The sequence below is a fragment of the Cyanistes caeruleus genome, chromosome 1 (assembly GCF_971803275.1).
Source record: "Cyanistes caeruleus chromosome 1, bCyaCae1.hap1.1, whole genome shotgun sequence".
Classification (NCBI taxonomy): Eukaryota; Metazoa; Chordata; class Aves; order Passeriformes; family Paridae; genus Cyanistes; species Cyanistes caeruleus.
In genome coordinates this window covers 4,805,887-4,829,893 of record NC_141701.1, presented here as the reverse complement: position 1 = coordinate 4,829,893, position 24,007 = coordinate 4,805,887, and the positions used below count along the sequence as shown (strand labels likewise).

Here is a 24,007-nt window from a genome sequence, read left to right as displayed (position 1 = left end):
TATTGCACACCAAAGAGAGGTGAGAGAGAAAACCTGTAGTTTGACTTAAAATCACAGACTCATAGATTGTTTAGGGTTGGAAGGGACCTGAAAGATCATCTCATCCTGCCAGGTGCATTTCAGTTTGCACTGAAATTTTGTTCTTTGGGGCAATATAACATTCTTGCATCAACATCACCATTAGGCATAGAAAAGTGAATTGATAGTAGGTGTATCATCTGTAATACAGCTTTTAATCAGAATTTGTTCTTGAAATGTTACTCTCTTTATTTATAAACATGTTTTTTACACATCACAATATTAACTTTGTAAGAGTATTACTTCTCAGCATAACAGATATACAGGATTTTAACTGTCACATTGTTTACAAGTCAGAACCAGCAGTGCAGTGTTAGGTCTTTTTATCTTCTCAGAACTTCATGTAGTTTTAAATGTCATTCAGTGTTTTGATGCCTCAGGTTCTAGTCCATAAAATTGTCATAGCAATGTGATCCTATGGGAAGATACCAGGGGTTACAATTAAGAGAGGTTCAGAAAAGAGGCTGAAGCTGCTGAACACCGAAAACAAAGTGTACAAGGCAGATTTTTTTCTCTTTCTTCCTACAGTTGTTGTTTTCCCAACCCTCTTATCTGTATCTTAATAAAAACCCTCCTACAGTTTCAGTGAGGGACTGGAGCTGTGTGTAACAGAGAAGCAAAGATTTCCTTACTGTTTTGTTTTGATGTTGCTAGATCAGCTCCTGCGTCAGACTTTTTTAAAAATCTGTTTATGTTGAGTTAGTTACAGGCTGAGCTGCTTTGTTTATTTACCAAGCAGGTGCAGCAAGCGCAGAGATTTTTTCATGCTCCTGTTAAGTGTTGTCTTACACTATGATTTAAATCAGATTAATGTGACTAAAATGTAATAAAGAGAAGCAGTAAATATGTTACAAAATATGTATAAATATGTCATAAAAAATCCTGTTAAGACATTAGGCAAATTTCATGCTTAAAATGCAAATTCTTGTCCGTAGAGGTACACATTCATAAAACCATGGAATGGTTTGGGTTGGAAGGGGCCTTCAAGATCATCCAGTTCCAACTCCTCTGCCATGGGCAGGGACACCTTCCACTATCCCAGGTTGTTCCAAGACCCATCCAACTTGGCTTTGGACGCTTACAGGGATGAGGCATCCACAAGCAACCTCTGCCAGGGTCTCCTTACTCTGTGAGTAAAGAATTTATTCCTAATGTCCAATCTAAACCTGATCTCTTTCAATTTAAAAATACTCATTGTATAAATTAGTACTCCTCTTTTACAAAAATTTATTAATACAAATAGTTATTAATTTTCTAGTTGTTATTTTGATAACAAATATGTGTATTCAGTCTTACCATTGGATTTCTCTTTGTGAGTTGAAAAGTTTCAAAGCAATTATTTATGTTTTTCTTAGGTAATTGTATCCCAAAAGAAGTCTAACTAATTTTGTACACAGGGTTTCTCTCTTACACAAGTTCCTTTAATAGGGTACCTGAGAGATTTAACCACCAAGCTATTTGAAAGCAGTGAGGTTGTGGAAAGGCAGGAAAGTGAATTTTACATACATGAAGTTTGGCGTGGGAGCTTCTGGAATTTCAAGTTTATCTGTAATTTCCCTGCAGTGCAGACTACACCCTTTCTCTAGGGCTGGAGAAGAGTTACAGCAGTTTTGTTTACATCTAGTAGAAATTAGGAGAAAGTCCTCAGCACTTGTTCTTCTGTGGATAGATCCAGTCCCTGCCCCACTTCAGTCAGTCTCTGCCTGAGAAATACTTCATAGGAAACAAAAATGGAAAAGAACAAATTCAATAGCAATAGGAGTGTTATTTTTAAGCTACTGTGCTGAACAATGTCCCCTCAGAAAAATAACACAAATGCATGACTACTGGCCACAATAAATGAGGAATTTGGGCTTCTGTTGTCTTTCTTCTGCTGCAGCTGTAGTGTGAAGTATTAGAATTACCGGAAAGTCACCTGTGGAATATCTGACATCCTTAAATACAGGCTTGATGATGTTTATTTTTAAGCACATGGAGCAACAATCTTTCATTATTTTGCCTTTTCACTCTGAATTAAAGTATTTGTCTTGAATTTCAAGAGACAACTTGATACATTCATTCATGAGCTAAAATAAACTGCAGTGAGCCCACAGAGGAAGAGATTCTATAGGAGAATGGCTTTTACTCTGTTAGACTGGCCAAATATTTGCAGCTTTGCAATGACTCATCCATTTTTCTGTCTTCTTCAGCAGAATTTTGGAAGAAAGGACTAAGGAAGGAGCTAATGATACTCCTAGAGGAAAATAAGATCAAGTCCTTTTTTGGTGCTTAATTTTATCTGAACCAAATCTTTTGTTGCCATAGTGTGGCCACAGAAGTGAGCAGAGCTGCCCCTGTTCATCCCAAATGAGGAATAAGCCTTTAATCTTCTACTTTTATTTGTATTTATTATTTATTTTACAATAAATACTACTATTTAGCAGCCATTATTATTTTTATGCAAGGAAATAGTCGGGATTGGGGATGTATCCTGATAAAAGTTTGGCAGCACATATATTGGGGCCATCCTGAATTTTTGGACTAAAAGGAAGCTCATAAATCATCAATGCAGCATCCTGCTGCCACCAATCACCTCATGGCATGAGCCTGATCCTGGGCTGGAATTCAGCCATAAAATGTGTGTGCTGCTGTGTTTGCCTTTTACCTCAGGTTGCAGGTTAAACAGTTCTTTCCTTTCCTTTCTTTTGTCCTGTTCCTGCCCTCCTTGGATAGGGCTGGGGTCATTTGCTGTGGCAGATACATTTTGCACCCTTGGGGTTCTCAGGCCTGCAGTTTGCTAATGGCACAGGCTTTTGGGACAGAGTTTGGAAATGTTAAATCGTCAAAAGCAATAATCAGTTGAAGTGATCGCATTTCTGGCTTTTCACTTCAGCCCTGTGCACTGTAACAGTGTCAGTAAAGATGCTTGAGGGACTGGGTTGGGAACTGGGCAATGGAGCCTGTCTGGCAAAAAAAAACCATATTAGTTTCTTGACCTTATACAATTGTTGAATAAAATTAAGAGTTGGAAGGTAAGTACCCACAAGTGTGAATATTGTTGTGATGTATGGTTGTGTAATCCAGAAGGGAGGAGAAAACCCTTGAGGATTATTTCCACTTATTTAGTTTTTATCTTACAGTTAAAAGGATGAACTGTTTTCTAATAAAATTAAGGAATATGCACAGAATCATAGATTCACAGAATGGTTTGGCTTAGAAGGGACCTTCAAGATCACCCTGATCCAAATCCCCCTGCCAGGGGCAGCCTGCCTTAAACCATGTTGCTCAAAGTCCCATGCAACCTGGTCTTGAACACTTCCAGGGCTGGAGCAGCCACAGCTTCTCTGGGCAATCTGTTCCATGTCTCAAAACTCTCACAGTGAAGAATTTTTTCCTAATATCCAGTCTAAACCTGCCTTCTTTCAGTCTGAAGCCATTCCTCCTTATCCTGCCACTCAATGCACTTGTAAATAATCACCATCTTTCCTGCAAGCTCCTTCATGTACTGGAAGTACCAAATTTTGGGTCACCCCAAAGTCTTCTCCAGGCTGAACAATCCCAATTCTCTCAGCCTTTCATCACAGCAGAGCTTCTCCATCCCTCTGATCATCTTTGTGGCCTCCTCTAGTGTGGCTCCAACTGATCCATGTCCTTCCTGTGCTGGGCCCCAGGGCTGGATGAAGCTCTGCTGGTGGGGTCTTACCAAAGCAGAGCAGTGGGGCAGAATCCCCTCCCTCACTCAGGCCATGCTGCTTCTGATGCAGCCCAGGATATGATTTGCTTTATGGGCCATATTCACATTGCTGATCCCCTTCTTCATGCCTGAAAGAAAAAACCACACTCAGACCTTTGTGTCCAGAATGCACCAAGGACAATTTCACCCAGGCAATCGGGGCTGTGAGAGTAATTTCCAGAAAGAATTTTTCTGTGCTTCTACCTACATGTTTCAAATAACACCTGCACTACTGTGATGTGTCATCTGAAGAGCTCAAAGCACATTATAGGTCCATGTTTAGTTAATGGATAGCAGTCACTGAAAGAAGGAAGGATTCCCATCTGCAGGCACATCAGGAGGTACCTGAATGGATAAAACGCCTCGCTCAAGGTCAGTAAAAGAGTTGGTGGCAAAGCTGGAGAATACTGAGAGGTGAATTAATATGTCCTGATGGCAGCCAGCTGCCTTGCTGCAGCTGTGCTCGGAACATTGATCTGATTCTTGTGGATACAAGGGAACTTCTCTAGACAAAGGATCTCACATAAAATCAAACCATTTATCAGCCCTCGAGAGAGGCGAACTGTGAAGTGTTGGGCTGTCACCACTGTAATGCAGGCAGCAATTGCTAGGCACTAAAGTGGTCATGTTTTCCCTCTCCCTCCTTGATGCATGTTTCCATAAAGCCTTGGTCCTGTGGAAAAACTATTTGCCAGACTCTTAGCTCGGTAAGCACATATTCTGGTCACAGAGTGCTTCAGCCTACAAACCCTTCACTGCTCATACTTTTTTAAAATGCAGTATTCAAGGACTTTGCACTTTGACTTGCTAGTCATGTTTCTGGAAGCAGAAGCACCTAAATTATAACTCAGTCCTCAAAGGACTGAAAAGAAATGTACAGCTTCAATACACGCAGCACAAATGGTGCAAAAGGTTGCTTCAGAGGCAACGTACAAACTTGGCAAACTAAGGGTAAATTAAAAACCACTGAGCTAAAAATCTTCAGAAAATTTTCTTAAGATATGCTTTAACATTTGAACAACCCTGTATTGGTCAGGTGGCTGGACTAGATGTTCATTGTAGGTCCCCTCCAACTGAAGTAGCTATTCTATTCTATTCTATTCTATTCTATTCTATTCTATTCTATTCTATTCTATTCTATTCTATTCTATTCTATTCTATTCTATTCTATTCTATTCTATTCTATTCTATTCTATTCTATTCTATTCTATTCTATTCTAAACTGAATAAAACCCCCAAAACCCAAGGTGTGGTGATTATGGTAGAAATCCATTGTACAGTAGCAGTAAAGGGAGAGTAAAAACCTCAGCAAGGTGCCGTGCACATCTCTGATTCTCCCAGCACTACCTTAGCTGGTGGCATTCAAATGAAATAAAAACACAAATCAAAGTTTCCTTCCCAGGTGAGTAAATATTCAAACAACTGCAGGAAGGGGTGAGCAGTCATTCACTGCCCTCAGCTGAAGCAGAGATACCCCAATCTCCTCTAGCTCCAGATGAGTCTTTTGGCAGAGCCAACAAACCCCATCCCACCATGAGGTCACGTAGGGGAATGTATCAAAATGAATAAATTATCAAGCCTGGTGAATACTTCAGAGGGTGAAAATTTATTTCCCCTTAGCTGATCCTTGCTTTTATGTCATCTTGAAGAGCCTTTTTTTTCCTCATCCTTTCTTACAGAAGACCACAAGTACCTTTGTATCCCCTGGAGGGACCTGAACATATTAAAAGGTCACTGCCAGATCAAGATGAATATGCTTTTAAAAAGAAGCGTTTCCCTCAGTTCCCAATCTTTCCACAGTAAAGCTGTAATAAAAACCATGCACGGTTTACCTGCATGATTTTTATCATGTATCAGAACATATTGAAACCCGGAGTCATTCTTCCTCCACCAGTCACTTGTTCTTGCTAGTTTTGCACTCACTGAAGCAGTAATAGTGCCAGAGCTTGCAAGGAAATATTTAAACACTAATTAACTTGTTAATTCTGTGTGTGGGCAGGCCCCCTTGTTCCCTCTGGAGCACAAGTGATTTTTGAGATATTTGTTTGGGATTTAAGGGTGTTTTCATATTGTGTATGGCTCCCTGTGTATGTGCTGGTATGTGTGTGGGATGCCTCTGGCTGTATTTGCCTGCAGCTGAGCCTGCACTACATTCCCCTTGGAACATGCAAGTTTTCCAATATGAAAGTTTAAAAACCCCCCAGTCCTCTCCCATTTTATTTCAGCCACTGGATAAGAGGCAGCAGATCACATGGCTCTTCCATGGAGCTGTGTTATGGTGGCACAATAAATGCGTGTCCCTCCTGACCATGCGGTGCTCGGGGAGATCAGTTTTCAGCACCAGTCCAACAGCGATTCAGCCTGGAGCAGTCACACACTGCAGACGTTTTCCTGTTCGATTTTTCCAATAAAAGCATGGTGTTACTAACACCAATCTGATTTTCTCTGGGAGGTGGTTAAGCATGTGGCTAGAATTTGTATGAACAGTGAATAAATTTGCTTGTGTCTCCATGCTCCCTTCCCATCCTGCTGCCTCTTGGAAAATCCTGGTCTAGTGGAAGGTGTCCCTGCCCATGGTTGGGGGTTGAAGCTGGATGATCTTGAAGATCCCTTCTGAACCCTTTGATAATTCTGTAAGTCACCTCTGCTATGGCACATCAGAAATGGCTGGGAGAACAACACTGAGAATCTGCACTGAACCTACATAGAAAATACATCCCAGCTTTGTGTTTCTGTGTGTTGCATGAGAAACTTTGACAGAAAATAATTTCTTAATGCAAAATTCAGCCCTCAAAGAATAAAAAAATGTTGGTATTATGAAAAGTTTTTAAAAAGTTTTGAGAAACTGTGGCAATGGCTGTGTCTCAGTTAATCCAGTTTATGATGTGGCCCTTCTTGTGCCAAAGCTGTCTGGACAGAATAGGGGTGAGACACACCTTGTGCACAACCATTTGTATCTCTTTCTTCTCACCATTTAAGAGCAAGGCACTTCCAGGGGAAAAACAGGACATGACTTTGTAGCTAGAAATCACAGAGAAGCTAGGGACACTCATGCACAGTTCAGGTGGAATTGCTGTCACTGAACTTCAGGTGCAATAGTTTTATTTCTGAGTACTGGGGGAAGGACTTTAGATGCTTCAGGGACAAGAAGGCTTTAGGGACATGGGAGGCACCGGTGGTGCAAAGAGCTGAAGCTGAGAGAGGCAAATCCCACCCTTTGGGAATAAACCCCATTTCCAGCCCCAAGGAATGCTGAGGTAGCACTGAAGGACTTGTTGTTTCACGTCTGCCTGACAAGAGACTGGAGGCACATGAAAATAGCTCAAAGCAGCCTAGCTGCTGTTATCTCCTTCAAGTATCCCCCAGAGCAAGAGTGAGGTGCTGCACGCAGCCACCTGCTCTGCTCCTGCAGCCTCCTACAGATACCCAGATATTTCAAAGTACAGATGTGCCCTTTGCAGGGGAGAAAACACCCAGCCATTACTTTTAAATCAGTTTTTCCTTTGATTTGCTTCCTTCTGTGGGATTTGTCATAACACCTCCAAAAGAACCATGTATGTAACATGGGTAAACCAAGCATTAACCTTAAATGCTTTTTCTTCTCGTTATGTTGCCCTAAATAATGCCCAGGTACACTCTCTGTGTGCTGAGAGCAGGAATTACCCAGTAAATGTCAGCAGAAGACAGTGCTTAGGCTTTTATTATCACTTGATAAACCCATGTCAATCCCATTAAGTCTGAGAGGAGTTCTATGTGTGTATCAAGGGAAGAAGGGACCATTTGCTCTCAAGTGCATGTAACTAATTAAAAATTTAAGAGTATATAGTACATAATTGTATTAGATTGTGGGTTAATGCTCCTGAATGAAAAAGGCAGATGAACTGAACCTGAAGAATGAGAATCCCTGTCTGCCTCTGTGCAGTGAGCCCATGTGGCCCCAGTACTCTCTGCTCAGGCTGGCTCTGGGGTTGGGGGCTGACAGAAATTGGCAAATCCCTGGCTGTGACCTTGGTCAGGATCTGCTGGGCAGGAAACAATGCAGGAAAAGACAGGACAAACCTTGGCACCTCTGAGCTGGTTTCACATCCTCTGCTGAGCTGGTTTGTGGTATGCTTTTACTTCCCAGAGCAAGCAGCACCAATGTCCTGCTCCCACCTTTCACCACAGAATAGCCTCTCACAGTCATTGGAGAAGTCCAGGTTTGAGACAGGCTGCTCTCCTGGGAAGATCCCAGTGGAGCAGAGCCTGAATTCCTGTTGATATCAGCCTCCAGAGCAGTTCCAGAAGGGTGTGCTTGCAGGAAGGGTGTCACCTCCCTGTGAGCATGAAGCCATCAGCCACTAGAATGGCATCCAGACAGGACGCTCATGGGGCTAACCTGGAGTAGAAACACAAATCTGTTCCTTCTGCTTCCTATAAACTTGTGTTTCAATACAAGACTGGTGTGGAGCTGTGTTAGAGTTAATGTAACTGTTAAGTAGCCAGTCATCTTTGGTAAAGACAGAGATAATTGAAATTACACAAAACTGTGTCTGTCCCTGCCCAAACAAAGGCATGTGCAGGACACATGGATGGAAAACAGCTTCCATGGAGCTGAAAAAGAAGTCCCAGCCTCTAGCACAAAGATGGTAAACACAGTCCCAAAGAAAAGGACCAAGAATTAAATTTTTTTATTGATTCTTCTCCAGATCAAGGAAAATAAACCTCCTAAGTTTTTGTAAATAAAGAGAATGAGACCAAAGAAACACGCAGCTCTGCTACCAGTTTGACATCTGCCTAGGAAAAACTCACAGGGAATTAAAAACTCATATTTCAGTTAATCTACATTTCTGACAATCATTATGTTTTATGGCAAAATCCATGGGCAAGTGCACAGTCACACTTTTTAATGTGACTGTCTGCTTATTCCCATTTCCTTACAATCCTTCTTTGGTTTCAGAAAGCCCCAGCAACAGAAAACCCAACCTTTAAAGTTTCTGTCATGTGATTTACACCCCCACGGCCATCTCTGGTTTGAATTTCACATCCATTCTGGAAGTGAAAGTTGAGCTGATTTTATTTTTTTTTTTTCCCTTTTATGATAAAAGAGCAGCCACTGCATTAATAGCAGGTCAGTATGAGATATATTAGAGTGTGGTTTGGCATTTCTGCTGAGAATCTCCTGTCATCTCCACCACCACCCACAGACGCCATAGCAACCACACTGCGGAGGGGCTCAAGCGCACACACTCGAACGTGCTGCTACATGAATGCACTTCTTGTTTTGCCATTGTGATGCTGAATTCATTTCAGCTGCAGTCACTCCTCCCTGGAAAGCTTCGTTTTCCCACTGAAGAGAAAATAAACAAACAGCTCCAATTTTGCCCTTTTGGAATGTAGCAGTTGTGTAGGATTCAGCTGAGCTGGCAATCAAGGAAAAAGTTCTCAAATTATATCTTGCACTTGCACATAAGTTTTTAGCAGTGCCATAAGAAAGTTATCTCTACAGTCAGCACAAGGCTCAACTAGAAGAAGCAACAATTTGTTGATAAGTTATTACAGAGCAATACTTGTTTATTCACCAGTGTTTGAATATTTAAGTAGTTTGTGCAATTATTCTTAAGTTATAACAGCCTGAGTTTCAGCAGAGCTGCCTAAAGCTTGTGCAAGTCAGTAATTTGCTGCAATTAAAAATATGCAGCTTGCAAAATACAGGAACACTGTTTTTAGCACATTCTTATAATGTGTTAAAGACACTTTAAAAGTGTGCTAAAGCATCCAGCTTGTTCTTCATCATGTACTTTCTTCACAGTTTGCTCTCCTATGAAAAGCTACCTCCAACGGTGTGGGCTTTTCTCAGCTACTGTCGTAATCCCACTCTGTTCCACCCACTTCCAACTTTTCCAGAACCCTGTATATCACTTCCAGGCATTAATTAATTACACCAGTCCTGGTAGGGTTCATTAGTCAAATATTTCACTTAAACACTGCCTTACATATTGTCTGAGGACAGCCCTAAATCCAAGAACAAATCGTTCCTGTTACATATTCACAATTTCTGGTTTTTTTCTTCTCATTGTGCTTCCAGCCATCTCCCAGTAGAGCTGAGAAGAAAACCCCCACACAAAGGGAGGGACTGCACTGCAGGCAGGATCTGCAGCCAGATGGAGTCATCCTGATGTGAACCACCCGTCTGACCTTTGTGTAACTGTCGTGTTTGGCTACTGGCCTTTGAAGTGATGGGATAAGAGGTCTCCAAAAGGGGCAGGTAGGATGAGGGAAATAAATGCTGCTGAGATATGGACTCAGTAAATAACTTATTTTTAATATCTTTCTCATGTACAACGTTCTGAAGTGTTGCTGCTCTCCAGCCTTTTCCCTTTTCTCTTGCTCAGGATGGTCAGTGCATAATCCTTCCTGGATTTTGGAGGAAAGGGCACAGCAGTTCTTTGCCTGAGCTTGTGATCTCTGTCTTCTGGTTTAGCTTCTCTTGAGAGATCAGATGAGAGATTTGGGAGTGCTTGTCCTGAGACAGGCTATGCCACCAGATTCACATCTCTCAAACAATGCAACATTTCTTTGGCACCAGGATCAGAACAGAGACAAAAACCACAGAACGAAAACAGAGCTGGAGGATCCCAGCCCCGAATTCTTTGGCCACATTCACGCCGAAAATCTGGTGTGCAACAGGCTCCTGGTCCCTGGCTGGACCAGCTGGGAGGACCTGTCAGAATGTGCCGTAGCTCTGGCTGGAGCAGGCACCTGGACTCCTCTTTGAGAGGAAGGTCAGTGTGTCGTCCTGCCAAGATAGCAGGACACAGCCAAGGTGTGCACCTGGTGTGGGAAATCAGAGCAAGGCTGGTGGCACGGGACGTTCCTGTTAGCAAGACTAAGGACAGCTGATACTGAATTTCTCCCTGGAAGATCATGGATCAGTATCCAGCCACCCTTTAGCTTTCTTTAGATGGGCTAAATGGACCAAACTCCTTAAATCTCTCCCTGCAAATCATCTTTCACAAACTTGTGTACACTTTTGTGCCTCTTCCTTGATTTGTCTCCAGCTTTTCAGCCTCCCACTTGCTTTGTGGATGCAAGAGCGGGGCACAATGGGTTGGCAGCAGTTTCAGGAGATGTGGAATACCCAGACAACATTATCACCCTCTTCTCCCTGGATTTCCTCTGCTTATACATACAAAGATTAGGTCAGTTCATGGACGGCTGATTACTCACCATGACTTGCAACCCTTTTTTAGTCATGACTTTCCAGTGTAAAACTACTGCAGTCCCAACCAGTCAAATACCTTCTTTCTCCAATGTTGTGACTTGGTTACACTTGCTTACCTGCTGGTATCAGTGACCTAGGTTCCTTCTTTTGACCATTATCCCAGCCTTTTTCATCAGAAAAATTTGTTGATAATGATTTAAAGGGTTTTTTTCTAAGTTGTTGATAAAATACAATCGTGTAGAGCCAAGAAGTAGTCCCTATGGGATCTGTCCAAACACACACCCACTCTAAGAAAATTTCTCTGGTTATAATAATATTTAAGACCTGAAGTTAGCCAATTCTTAATCCATTTAATGTGTTTCGCAGTGGTTTTGTATTGTTTTAGTTACTTCATCAACATTTTGTACTGTTACAAGACAAATTTCTTACAGAAGCCCGACATCAATTCCCTCATCAGTCAGACTTAAAATCTAACACTAAACTCCCCTGAACTGCATTAAAACTGGGATAATGGGCGACATGATGTTAAATTGCCACATTTGTGTATCAGCAGCAGGGTGGGAACACCAGAACAGTGTTATAAAAGTTATCTTTGCCCCCACAGCCTTGCTCTTGGCGAGGTGAAAAGCTGCCGCAGACGGTACTGGTGTTTCAGGCTCTCCCTTCGGAAGCCGGTTATATGATCCACTGAGCAATGTCCTGGGAGAGAGTCTGACTTTCCGGGACTAATGCCACCCCTTTGTAACCAGAGAGCCTCTTGTTTGTAGTTCCAAAAAGGATTTGTAAGCTGAACGTGTATAAAAAAAAAATTCCGGCGTGTTGGAGGTAACCTCAGCCTTCCATTCAGATACCAACGAAGTGCAGCACAGCAGCGACTTCTCCAGAACTTGGGGGGCAGCATGGGTGGAATGAAATTTTGAGACAGGATGTTTGTCCTCTTCCCCCAGGGTGTTTAGTGTGATTTTTATCAGGGAATTAGATTAATCCGATTGTCTTTCCTTTCCAACTATAGCAACATCTCACATGATACGCTCCTAATGAATTTGCCCTGATAGTGAAGGAAGGAATAGGGTTTAGGTCATGGTATATATTTTAGTTACCTGTAAGTGGTATGGTCAGCACAAATTCAACCATTTCCTTGGGTGCAAAGAGAGTAATTTAAACAATTGTACTTTTGAAAGACACCTTTTGAAGCCAGAGAAAGGACCTGTAGAATTTCCTTGTCTGCTGTAGGAATGAAATCCATGTGTTTGCAGCAGCCTTGTATGTCTTGACTTCACATAAAGGTATACAATGAACAAATTATATATACACATAAAATTAAAATTAAACAATTGTTATCTGGATTTAGATTTGAGAATGAACAGGATGTTAATGAGATAATGTCTAGGCATCACATGGTCTCACTTCTTGGCACAAGAAAGCATAATCATATCTTCTGCACTGTCTGTAGTACACTGAGGACAGACTCTAGAGATACCTTTTCACTATTCCATACCTATTTATTTCTATATATTTATTAGGATTAGATAATTATAATTTCAGTGTTTCTTAGTGTACCTAAATTCTGATTTCATGCTTGTATATGACTTCAATATAAAGTTCCAAAGACCATGAGAAAACAGGACACACTGGCACAGCGTGCTTAATTCAGCAAGGGCAAGGCTGTTGCACTGGGAACTGGATCTGCTGCCTAAAACTGACTCATTTGTGGTGAATCCCAGTAACATTTTCAGGTTCAGTTTGATTCCAAAGCAAGGATTTTTCAGCAGCAGGAGCCAGAGCAAAAACCATTACAGGGACAAAATAGGAAGGCAACACCTCTGCAGCTAGGCTTTGATTCATGCTAATATGCAATTAGGGGAGGCTGTGATTGCAGGACCATGTAAAATCTGACCACATGCAAATCTCATTCCAACCACAGCAGCCACCCTACACAAGGTGGGTAATGGATGATCTGAGGTCTCATCACTCAGCAAACTCTTTGGGGAGGAGTCCATTCATATAAATAACAGAAAGAAAAGGAAGGTCAGCTCAGAAGGGACAAGCAGGTGGGTCACTTGGGTGATGGAGCAAATTCTCTCCGGGTGGTCTTGCTATACGTGTAGCTCCCAGTGGTGTTCGAAGAGTCCAGCCTTGCTGTGAGCAGGAATCATGAGGCAGAGCTGCTTCTTTTTCCTCCTTCCCTGATCTCCAGAAGGGATTGAAAAAAATTGCTGCTGGTAATCATTAATCACTCTGAAACCAAACCTGGCCTTGCAGAACTAACTGTGCAGTCAGAGCACTGGGGGAACTAGGAGGGGGAAGAAAGTAGTCAGATGGTTTCTAGATGTCTCAAATTTGGGGGTTCCCATATTTCATTTCTGTGATTATTTGCAGTCTCATAAACTACACTCTTGAGAAGCATTTATTTTTGCATGACCTACATTTTTCTTTGGACAGTTACATCCAAATATTTAAATTTATTATTCCCCAATTACTTCTGAGTGGGTAATAATAAAGAAATAATAATTTCTTTATTTATAATAATAAATAAAAAAGGTGTCCTGCTACTCTCTCATCCATCTGCTGATTTAGTCTGCTCCAGTTGAGAATGAATGAACCTGTGTTGTGCTACCTAAAATAGGGGGGAAATCCCACTTCCAAAGTTTCTGTGCTCCCCATCAGCTCTGAAGCCTCCTGATCTTCACTGGGACAGGCAGGGAGCTGTCTAGAAAGCAGAAATATACATATAAATTGGTGGATGCAAACTAAAGGATACCAGTTGGATGCTGAAGTTTCTTTCTAGATTTTTGGCTTTTTACAAACTTTCTATCCTGTGATTTCTCTGTATAAATGTCACTTAATAGGAGCATGAGGTTCCACCTGCTGATCCCTCTCTAGGCTCCTGAAGACAGATGGATAAACACATAGGTGGTCAGTGATGGTCAGTGATGCCGAGAAATGTGCACAATTCCTTCCCATATTTGCTGTCAGAGAGAAGGTGCTGGATCCTCAGGACACAGGTAGCTTGAGGACCTTCCTTACCCACCCTTGGGGTGCACACTTCACTTCCACATTCAGGTTCAGGCTCTTTCACTCTCTCAGGTTTTCAAAGGTGTAACAGCAAGTTGTGGCAGCTGAATTTTCCTGACACACTCTCAGCTAAAACTTCTGAGTCATCTTTTTTAAGATTCCTTTAGCTGTCATTTTTATACATCTTTTATGCGTGTTTTTAGTTTCTCCTTTGGGTCTTTGCACTGGTGTAGACTTGCAGCAACCAGCAGTCATTTGTGGCTGGCACAAGCACGTGTGAGGGAAATGGAGAGGAATATTTGTTTGGAGAGGAAATAAAGGTGAACAATCACATGGACCTTATAGACATGTTGAAACACAATAAAACACAGATGGTTTCAACTTTGGCACTGAGTGAGTGACGTTGTTTAAACACAGGTATTTAAAGACTACAGATAATTTCCAGAGGGGAGAAAGATGATGCTGTTGTCTACTTTGCAGTTTGGACATACCTCTAGTCTAGCAGCAGTCCTGTGTGTAGGACTGCCTTGCCTTTTGCTATCGGGCAGGTGGCTGTCTCCCTGCACTGGGCTGGCTGTGGGATTTTCCCAGCTGAGACTTTGAAGTTGGCTGTTTCACCCATTCTGTGATGTGGCAATGTATGTTTATAATTTGTGAAGCACCTCATGGTGAAAGGCCTTCTGTAAATGCTGTTATTCATCAGGGAATAACCGTGTCTCTCCTTTAACTGTGAGCTGGAATTGTTCCCAAACCCTACCACCACATTCAGCTGTTTATTATTTTTACTAGAGCAGTGCCCAAGGATGAAATGGGGTGGGGGTGTCTTGTACTGAATGCTGTGTGAATATAAATGTCATCTTCTCACTGACAAGAGAGGAAAAGGCTGTGGGAAGGGAAGTGTTTTATGTGCTGTGTCTGAGAGTCTTTCTTTCCCAGCTCAGCAAGGACAATCAGAGGCCAGGTCTCTACATTTTTCCTCAGACCTAACCTAAAAGTGAGGCCTACAATAAGAAGAGCCCCATCTGAGCATCTGGACTCCCCTTTTCATTGATGATGGCAAAGATTCATCCCAAGGGCAGTTCATCCAAGCAGGTTCAGCACCAAATTTAAGGTAAGATGAACCACATCCTTCCTGAACCTACTTCTCTTCTGTGATTAAATCATAAACGAAATCCACATGTAGACACTTACTGGAGAATTGCAGGCTGGGATGAGAGAAGCACACAGGGTGCTCCCTCTGGGGAACCCCACAATACCACTCTGCATAAACAGAAAGGTTCCTTAAGATATGTTGACTCAGCCTTGGGGCTGAGCCACACGCCAGTCTCCAGCTCCATCCCTCTTTCATTTGCTTTACAAGGAGATAAAGCAATCAAAGAAGATTTGAACTCTCCCAGCTAGAAGGAGCAGTGTAATGGTGGGAGTATGTACATCCAACCAGAGCAAGACAAGTAGAGATACTGCAGTGAATTAGATGTTGTGTGTGTGACAAGAGACCAGTCAAAGCTGCAACAAATCTCCATTTATCCCCATGGGAATGTAGTATGTCTTATAGGATGCCAAGGACAGTATTCATGTTAAAAAGAAATAAAAAAGGTCTTCTGTGTGAATTAGTACTGAGTGTTAGTGCCTCGCAGAGGGATTTGGACTCTTTTAGGTTTTTTGGGCTGCAGCTCTCTCAGGGCAATTACTAGCCTTGCTAAAAGTGCACCTGCTTAAAGCTGTGATGAACCATTATGGGTTTAATTCTATGATTAGCTAAAATGCAGCTTCCGGAGCCAGCACTTTGGGGCTGGAATTTCTGCAAGAACAGAAGTGCCTGTGGCTTCCCTGCTTCCTGGCTCCTACTGATTTAGAAAGGTTCCAGCAGAGCCTCTCCTCCTTTTGGCATTTTAACATCCATTTTTGGCAGGGCTCCACCGTATCAGCGATGTATAAAAATACAGAATAAAACAAACATAACAGAAGGAAGTAATTGTGAACAGCACACAAGGCCCCCCTGATGAAAACACTGGGCCAGCTTATGTAAAGATTTCACCTCCAACCCTCTTACCTGTTTCTGCTGCCCATTCATTTGGGTTTGAATGTCCAAGCCTCTGCACCAAGTTGAGACCAGTTTCTTTTGTGATGGGCCCAAGTTCTTGGAAGCTGGTTAGAAGAAATGGAGATATTAGTTAGGAGGAAGAAATTCTTTACTCAGAGGGAGACGAAACACAGTGAAATGTTTCCCAGAGAGGTGGTGGATCCCTCATTCAAAGAAACATTCAAGGCCAGGCTGAACGGGGCTCTGAGGAACCTGATCTACTTGATGTCCCTGCTCAATGAAGGTAGGTGGGACTGGATGAACTTTACAAGTCCCTTCCAACCCAAACTGTTGTATGATCCCATGAATTGCAGTAAGATTTTACAGAATCACAGAATCACAGAATTAACTAGGTTGGAAAAGACCTTTGAGATCATCAAGTCCAGCCTATGACAGGACACCGCCTCAACTAAACTATGGCACTGAGTGCCACGCCCAATCTTGTCTGAAATACGTCCAGAGATGGTGACTCCACCACCTCCCTTCCAGGCCCAATCATTCTTTCAGTGAAGAACTTTTTCCTGATGTTTACCTCCTCTTGGTCTGATTGAGGATTTTAAAGATGCTTAGCTCTGCCAAGAAAGAACTAATCCCCACCAGGGAGAGGGATACCAGTATCTGGTGTAGTGCTTGTTTGAACTGGTCTCATTCCCTTCTGGCTGTAGTTATGAAGAGTGTTTTCAGAGACTTTGAGGAAGTTTTGGTTATTTCCAGAACAGCTGCCTCCTATGCCTGGAGCAATTACTGCTACACCTCCTCTCTGGCCTGTTTACATCCCCCTGGACCAAATCCATTGATAAGGTGGTGTTTGATACCACCTTTTTCTGCCCCTAAATCCCAGGGACCTACCTGTGCTCAGCTTTGTGAGCAAAATCACTGCAGATGCACTGCACCAGATGTATCACCAAGCACAGACTTGTCCTGCTGCCCATCAGCTTTGCAGCACTAAAATTTGTCACATCAGTATCAAGTTGCATTGCCTTATTTTCCCATTGCAGTAATTTATTCTTTGGACTTTGTGCTGATATTTAAAACACCCAACAACTAAATTTAAACACACACTCTGACTCAGTCGTGGTGTACTTTAAAAGATACAGCCTATAAACATCCTTTCCTGCTGAGGCCCAAACAAAGGCAAAGGGTTTTCCTCCGAGCAGGATGCTCAGAATGTTGGCTCTGAATGTCTTCTGCAGAAGCTGTAGAGTACCCTGCAGCTCTCTACTTTTATCCTATTTCTTCTATGAATTTTATTTATTACTCACCAGATGTCTGACTGACAATGTTTAATAGCACTCCTCAATCATGCTGCCTGCTGCAGCAGGGCAGAGGCAGTGGTTTGCCTAAAAGTAACTTCCAAAATGCCACTGGCAGGTTTGTTTTATCCATCAAGGCCACATGCCCAAGCAAACTGTTTAATTTCTGGTGACTGAATGAATACTTTGCTCCTTCATTCTTCAAGTTTCTGACAATGACAGAATTGTAAATGTTTGTTAATTAAAAGAAATTGGATATAATTGCCAAAATGGAGCGAGAGGAGGCTGATTTGTATGACTGGAGCATTAAAACTGCTGACTACAACCTGTGTGTGAACAGCAATGTGTGCCCAAGAGAAAAGGTGGAAAGAGAAAAGAGACTGTGAACCGTTTAGTGTTAAAGGCAGAGGTATTAAAGCTGTGACTATCAAAGCTGGGGGGGATATAGTGAGAGGTGAGTGTGTGGTGCCTGTAAAGGGGATTACAGACCATGGGTTCACATTAAGAGGTGAGCTGCTCCCAGAGCTTTTATCCGTAATAAATGGAAAGAAATACCGGGTAATGGGAGATTTCAATCATAAAGATGTATGCTGTAAGTCTCATATAACCAGAAATAAATCTCTTTGAAGTTCCTCAAATGATGTGTGATCATTTTCTAGCCCAGGAGATATTGCACCCAACACTAGATAACAGTATTTCAGATTCCATTCTGACAGATTGGTTGGAAGCTGACGGTATCTGAGGAACATATGGCTGGGACTCCGTTTCAATAGAGGCAGAGGATGGACCAGCACAGTAATGAATATATTGGGTAGCTCCAGAGGGATAATTTCCTAGGACTGAAGCAGCATAAAAAGAATGAAAGTTGGGCTTTATATAAGAGGATTTTACCAGCTGACCAGCCACCTTGATTTCACAGTGATGTGAAAGGGCAATTTTGATTAAAATCCCATCCTGCTAAAAAAGGCAGGATGTCGCTCAGTGTGAGATAAATGACTTAATAAACTGATTGGGACAAATAAAATCTACATTAAAGTGGACTGGTGCAAAGCTATGCTATCCCCACACTGCCAGGGAAAGCTGGGAGGCAGCTCAGGGGGAATTTTGGCATTTGATGGATGAAATGCTGCATCCATTTGTATGTTCAGGTTTAGAAAAGGTTGAAGACTGGGATGAGCTGGTGTTGGTAGAAGGGAGAAGCTGGAGACAACCCCAAGGACCACCAGAAATGCTTTGTAGCCAGATGTAGTGTCAGATAAACTAGCCAGATGCTAGTTTATCCAAAGGAAGCCAAGGGGTGATGTCCCATCTGTGCCTATGTGCTTTTTGGGGAAGCACCAGGTAACTGGGTTGGGAACAGGGCTAGAGGAGAAGATTGTGTTGTGCACTCTTGGAATTGAGCTTGGAAAAGCTTCCTGCCTTTAAAAAAATCTCTGAATCTGTGAGATGTTGGTAGGAGCACTGGTGATATTTGATTATACAAAGTTTATTCAGTGTTCCATGCCGTTTCCTGGAATGATGCAGCATTGTCTCCCCCAGGGAGCAGACTCATCAGGCTGCTGGGTGAGGCTGGTTTCAGCAAGATACACTTGAGAAAGAGGCTCTCTGCTTTTGTTTGGAGCCTCATGAGCTGTCAAACCCCATGTTAGAGTCAGTAGATGGGGATTTGGGGTCCTGGAGTCCTGGCATGTTACTAAGAGAGTGGGAAAAATAAGTTCAAAATCAGAAATATTGTGAAATGGCAAAATATTCTGGAAAAAGCTGATGGCTTTATGTAAAACTGCCTTTAGCTATGCCACTACATCCACCTCAGGGTACCTGTATCCTCATCTCAGCTCTGCTGAATGGCAACAGGCAAATCACTACCCTCCCATGTGTCCATTGCCTGGCTGTAACACGGTATTTTAAAGAGCAAATTGGCATTTCCTGTGCACAATGGCTCTTTAAGTGCTTACTGTTGTGGTTACATTATGATTCCAAAGCAGGAGAAAGTTTCTTTTCCTTTGCATCAATAATTAAGTTTATCTTGAATGAGACATTGATGATCTCTGGAAAGGCAGAAGAAATTACGTCTAAACTGGCCTGAAATTCAGTCAACAGTTTGTAGCATTTCCATGAGCCTCTGAGTACTTGTTACTGTGACTTCTGTCTTAAAATCATGAAGAAAATCAAAGAGATAAATCTGTGAAGTTTTTGCAAAGGGTCAATTGACTTTATTTCTTAGGAGTTCTCTAGTAAACAAAGCTATCTTATCTTTTTTCCCCCAAATTACAGCCCTTTTATTGAACTCACATATAAATGCTGGATAATCTCTCTCTTATTAATTACAGTGCTTTCCCAGGGAAAGGAGGGATAAAAAGACATTTAGGATCTCTCTGGAATTTCAGAAAAGCTATTTTCCAGTGGGTTGATAGGTTTGTTTCAGAAAACTGGAAGAAAAAGCCTTGACCTTGCTGAAACTCATCCATCTACAAGAGCTCAGTTCCTACAGGTGTAGAATTCAGACCTACAGTAAGACCTTGTGTGTTCACAAATCCCTTGTGGTGCTCATGCAGAGGAGTCACTGCACTGAGGGGTACTGAAATGCTTGTTCCCAGCCATTTTGCCCTGGATTTGAGGGAGAGAAGAGCCCAAAAAGACTGAAAACGTCACAAAGTCCATGAAAAGAAGCATGGAAAGAATTTTCACCCAAAGTTCAGCTGTGACTGTGAGATTTAATTAATTTTAACTGCCAGACATGGACAAACTCACTTACTCTGGCCTAACACTACTTGTTTTATTTCTAACATGGGAAGGGCATGGGGATTCTTGGTCTGTAGTGTTATGAAAGTTGAAAAAAAAAAGGGGAAGAATAAACTCTTCCAGCTCCCCATGGCTGATCAGGTATTCACCTTGAACAAGTACTAAAGAAACTAGCACCACATCAAAGGGGAAGCTGGCTCCAGTTGAGAAGGTTATTAAAAAGTTTAGGAGTTACAGGCAGCCCTCAACCAGAAGTGACTGCATTTCACATTCTGTTCTGAAGAGAGAAATGAAGCCTTGTGCTTCTCTGCTCAGCTGTCACCTGCTTTGGGGCTGTCACCGTCAAAAAGAGGCACTGGGGGAGCTGTTCTTGCAGACAGGGGTGGGTTTTTTTTGCTCAGGGAGTCAGGATTTCACTTGCATTCTTCACATGGACATTACCAGAAGGTAACAAACCCACCAGTGCTGACTTGATTTTTGATGCATCAGTGATAGTGAACTCCTTTCTGTCACAGCAGTAAAAATATGTTAAATATACCAAAGAAAAGAACCAAAACGCCCCACGTGCAAACACAGTGGATGAAAAATAAACATGGTTTTGTGATATCAGCTCACTGGGAATGGGATACTTCTAGTTTGGCCCCCAGCTGCACACAAATGTAGAAGGTGAGGAGGGAGTCCCAAGCTGGGATGGAACCACTCAAGGGCTTGTAGGTTACCTCTGCTGCCACAAAATGGATATTTATATCAAACAGTGCTGCAGGTGAAAAACTCAACCTCTTTTCCAGGGGCAAAGACAGCATATCTCCATATCCCTCCATCCTGAACTGCAGGATCATGCTCCAGACACACTCTTTTTAAGTCAAGAGCACTGAGATTTCTTGGTGTATGAGCTTGAAGGAATCTCTGTTTCTACCATCAAAGGAATTTTCCCCTCAACTTCAATAGCATAAATGCATACCCGCAGGCTTGAGCACCTGGAGATTGGGGTGAAAATTCTTCTCACATTAAAGGCTTAAAATCCTTGATTTTTCTACCATTTTGGACTTCTGTTATCTGTCATGAGGCCCTTTGAGCGCAAGCTGAAAGCATCCAGGGTTTTACCTGCAAGTAATGGCACAGCCACTCCCAGCTAAATGATGCCTAATGTTGGGCCGTTCCTTTTGTCAAAAACTCCCCTGCAGGGCATCAACATCCAGATTCCAGAGTAAGCTGATGCCAACTGAAGCCAAAAGAATCTGTTCTGTTGCACAGCTGAATCACCTTCCATCTTAGAAAATGACAGACCTGTCTTTAGCTCCTGCTGAATTCCCGCTATGGAAGATCCCAGGAACTGAAATGATTGTCCTGAAAGCGTAAGGTTCCTCCCAAGTTACATGGCAGAAGGAAATGTGTCTGCTTGTGGCAGCTGTTTTGGGGATTTTGCTCACTACTATTTTATGTAAATGTCTGCACCTGTGAAATTGAGGCAGGAAGGCTCCAGAGCAGCAAGAGGCGGCTCCAGGCACAACCATTTGGATGGAAGAGACCAAGTTTCCAACAAAAAAAAGGCATTTTGGCCCTGACTGAGTGACAGGAAGGAAATAAAAATAGAGAGAGCAATGGCGGTCTCTGCCATTTGTGTCTTGCCTTGCCAGGGAAAATAGGAGTCCAACTACACAAATACACTGAAATGTGCCAATTGTACCTGGCTCTGTCATAGATTTCTTTTTCATCCTGAGTTTCAATAACCACGTGGTTTGTATGAACTGGGCATTAGCTCGCTTCAGTCTCCCCACGGTGTTGTGGTTTACATGGTTCACTGATTTTCCAGAGTCTGGCTGAGGTGCAGATATGCTGATGCTCTGACTGGGAAAAAAAGAGGCCAATATGCTTCAAAGTAGTTAATGTATTTATCCCCTCAGCATCCAGTGAAGTAGACAAATGGGTTTTCCATGTTAAAGAGGGGCATGGAGTCCAAAGGGGGGAAAGAAGTGTTATTAAGTGTTCCAGAGCTGCACACAAAATATATATTTGTGCATTTCTCTATGTGTGTGTTTTCCTAAATGGGTGGATTTGGCTTAGAAAATGTTTAAAAATCCCAACAGAACGAGGAAGTCTAAGCTGTAGCTTAAAAATTACTTTTACAGAAGAGTCAAATGAGAGTGATGGAGGGAGCCCCTCAGCCCAGAGCTGATCTTGGTGGAAGTGACCTCTCTGCAGCACAAGGGGCTGAATCCCAGAGGTCTGAGAGCACAATGAACTTCATTTTGCAGTTGGAATTCCTGCCTTGGAATTCCCACCCTGGGGCTTGGTGAGGCAGGTCCCTGTGAAGTCTTACCCAGGAAAGCAGGACCAGCACAGCCTATTCCACTGACCTCACCAGGGGTTAAGGGAGGAGCCCTGACCTGGAGCATCCTTTCCCCAGCTGTGTGAGCTGCTTTTGTTTGAGACCTTCATTGTTCAGGTCCTGGAGAAGAATAGGCTGTCCCAGGGAGCGAATTGCAAGGAGAAAATTGCCACACAGGCAAAAACTGTCCTCATGTCCTGTTTCCAATAGAAATGGATTTTTTTTTGAATGCCTGGTTTCAATAAAAAAAAAAAACAAAAAGAAAGACTTGGAGGAGGCATTGCTTTTCATGAAGTGCCAGCAAATAATTGCAAAAATTTGCCTGTTTTTAAAGAGTTGCATGACCAGGGACAACACAGGGTGCTCGGGGCTGTGCAGTCCTGCCAGATTCTGCACCAGGTCCAGATTATTCTTCTCCTTGAAAACACCCTTGCCTGGGCATTCTTCTTCATCTTCCAAAGCTTCCCCTTCTGCTGGCTCTATCAAGAACAAGGTGAATGGAAGCATCAGCTACTGCTCAGCTGCCCAAAGGAGTGTTGAGCCACAGTGGTATTTGTGTAGGAAGATATTGATCCTGGCACTTGACAGACATCACACAGGCATTGAAGGTTGGTGCCGATTCTCTTTGGCCACTGCAAGGTGACAGCGTGGTCAGGGTGGAATTGCACCAGCAACCCTCCACTTCCGCTTCAAATTTCACCAAAGCTGGGCACTGCCTGTCCTTAACAGCCTCAAAATAACCCTGAGACAAAACACTGCCAGAATATTACAGAAATTCTTGAATTTATGACTGTAAAGAACTTAAGCATATAGATCTATGCTATATATAAATCATATGGTGGTTTTTTTTTCCTCATAATTTACCCATTTTTCCAGGGAGTACTGTTTGCTTTGAATTTATCTGTTTTATTTATACAAAGTTAAAGCCTTCTGGGTTTTGTAGTCACCATTACTAGTGAGTCCTTCAAGCTTTACTGCCTTGCACCCTGTAGTAGGTCCTGCTAAATTCCATTTGCATGTCTATCCATGCCACAGAAAGTATCACACCTGCTGGCACATGGAGTATGTTCATCGTGGGGTTGAGGAGCTTAGAGTCAAGAAATGTAGGAATTTTTTTGTGTTTCAAATGTCACTTTTTTGGAGCTTTAAGCCCAAATTTTACAAACTGTTGACAATGTTCTGACCCCAGAAGCATTGGTGGGGAGCATTTTTGCCACTGAAACTCCTGTGGTAGGTTCACTGTCCCTGCTCTCAAGGCCCAGCAGGTCCTGTGACATCAGCAGTGCCGGGACAAGGCAGGATGCTGTACCCCACAGGTACAGGATGCTCTTCCTCCATATAAACTCATGAGAAGACTTTGGAGGAAATTTCAATCAAATTTCTCTGTTTCACCCTAGAACAGCTGGTTTGGGGTTTTTTTTCTGCTGTTCTGTCAGTTTGCTATAGAGACATTGATGTGGAGTGACAATCTGAGCATCTTCTGCATTATAATCCTGGATGAATACAGTTTCTTCTCTGCAGGATCAGCTGAGAGGCTCCTGTGGGCAATGTCAGGAAAGCCTACAAATACCACAGGCATTTTGACCAGTTT

At 42.6% G+C, this 24,007-nt stretch overlaps 1 protein-coding gene across 12 annotated transcripts in view; it reads right to left on the bottom strand.

Moving 5' to 3' along the window:
• Positions 1-214: 214 nt before the first annotated feature.
• Positions 215-24,007, bottom strand: part of LOC147655271 (uncharacterized) — a 70,121-nt gene continuing 46,328 nt past the window's right edge. For 6 of the 12 annotated variants that reach the window (XR_015283427.1, XR_015283433.1, XR_015283429.1 and 3 more), the window contains 2 exons: positions 16,063-16,157; positions 10,075-13,704 (listed from right to left, as the gene is read on the bottom strand). Coding sequence is in view for 2 of the 12 variants with exons in the window: in XM_086877876.1 (XP_086734002.1) it covers positions 13,658-13,704; positions 16,063-16,157 (142 nt within the window). In the remaining 10 variants the exon portion in view is untranslated. Of the gene's footprint in view, positions 3,880-10,074; positions 13,705-16,062; positions 16,158-24,007 lie in introns of those variants that run through there. The other 6 variants (XR_015283432.1, XR_015283428.1, XR_015283425.1 and 3 more) reach the window with 4 other exon arrangements.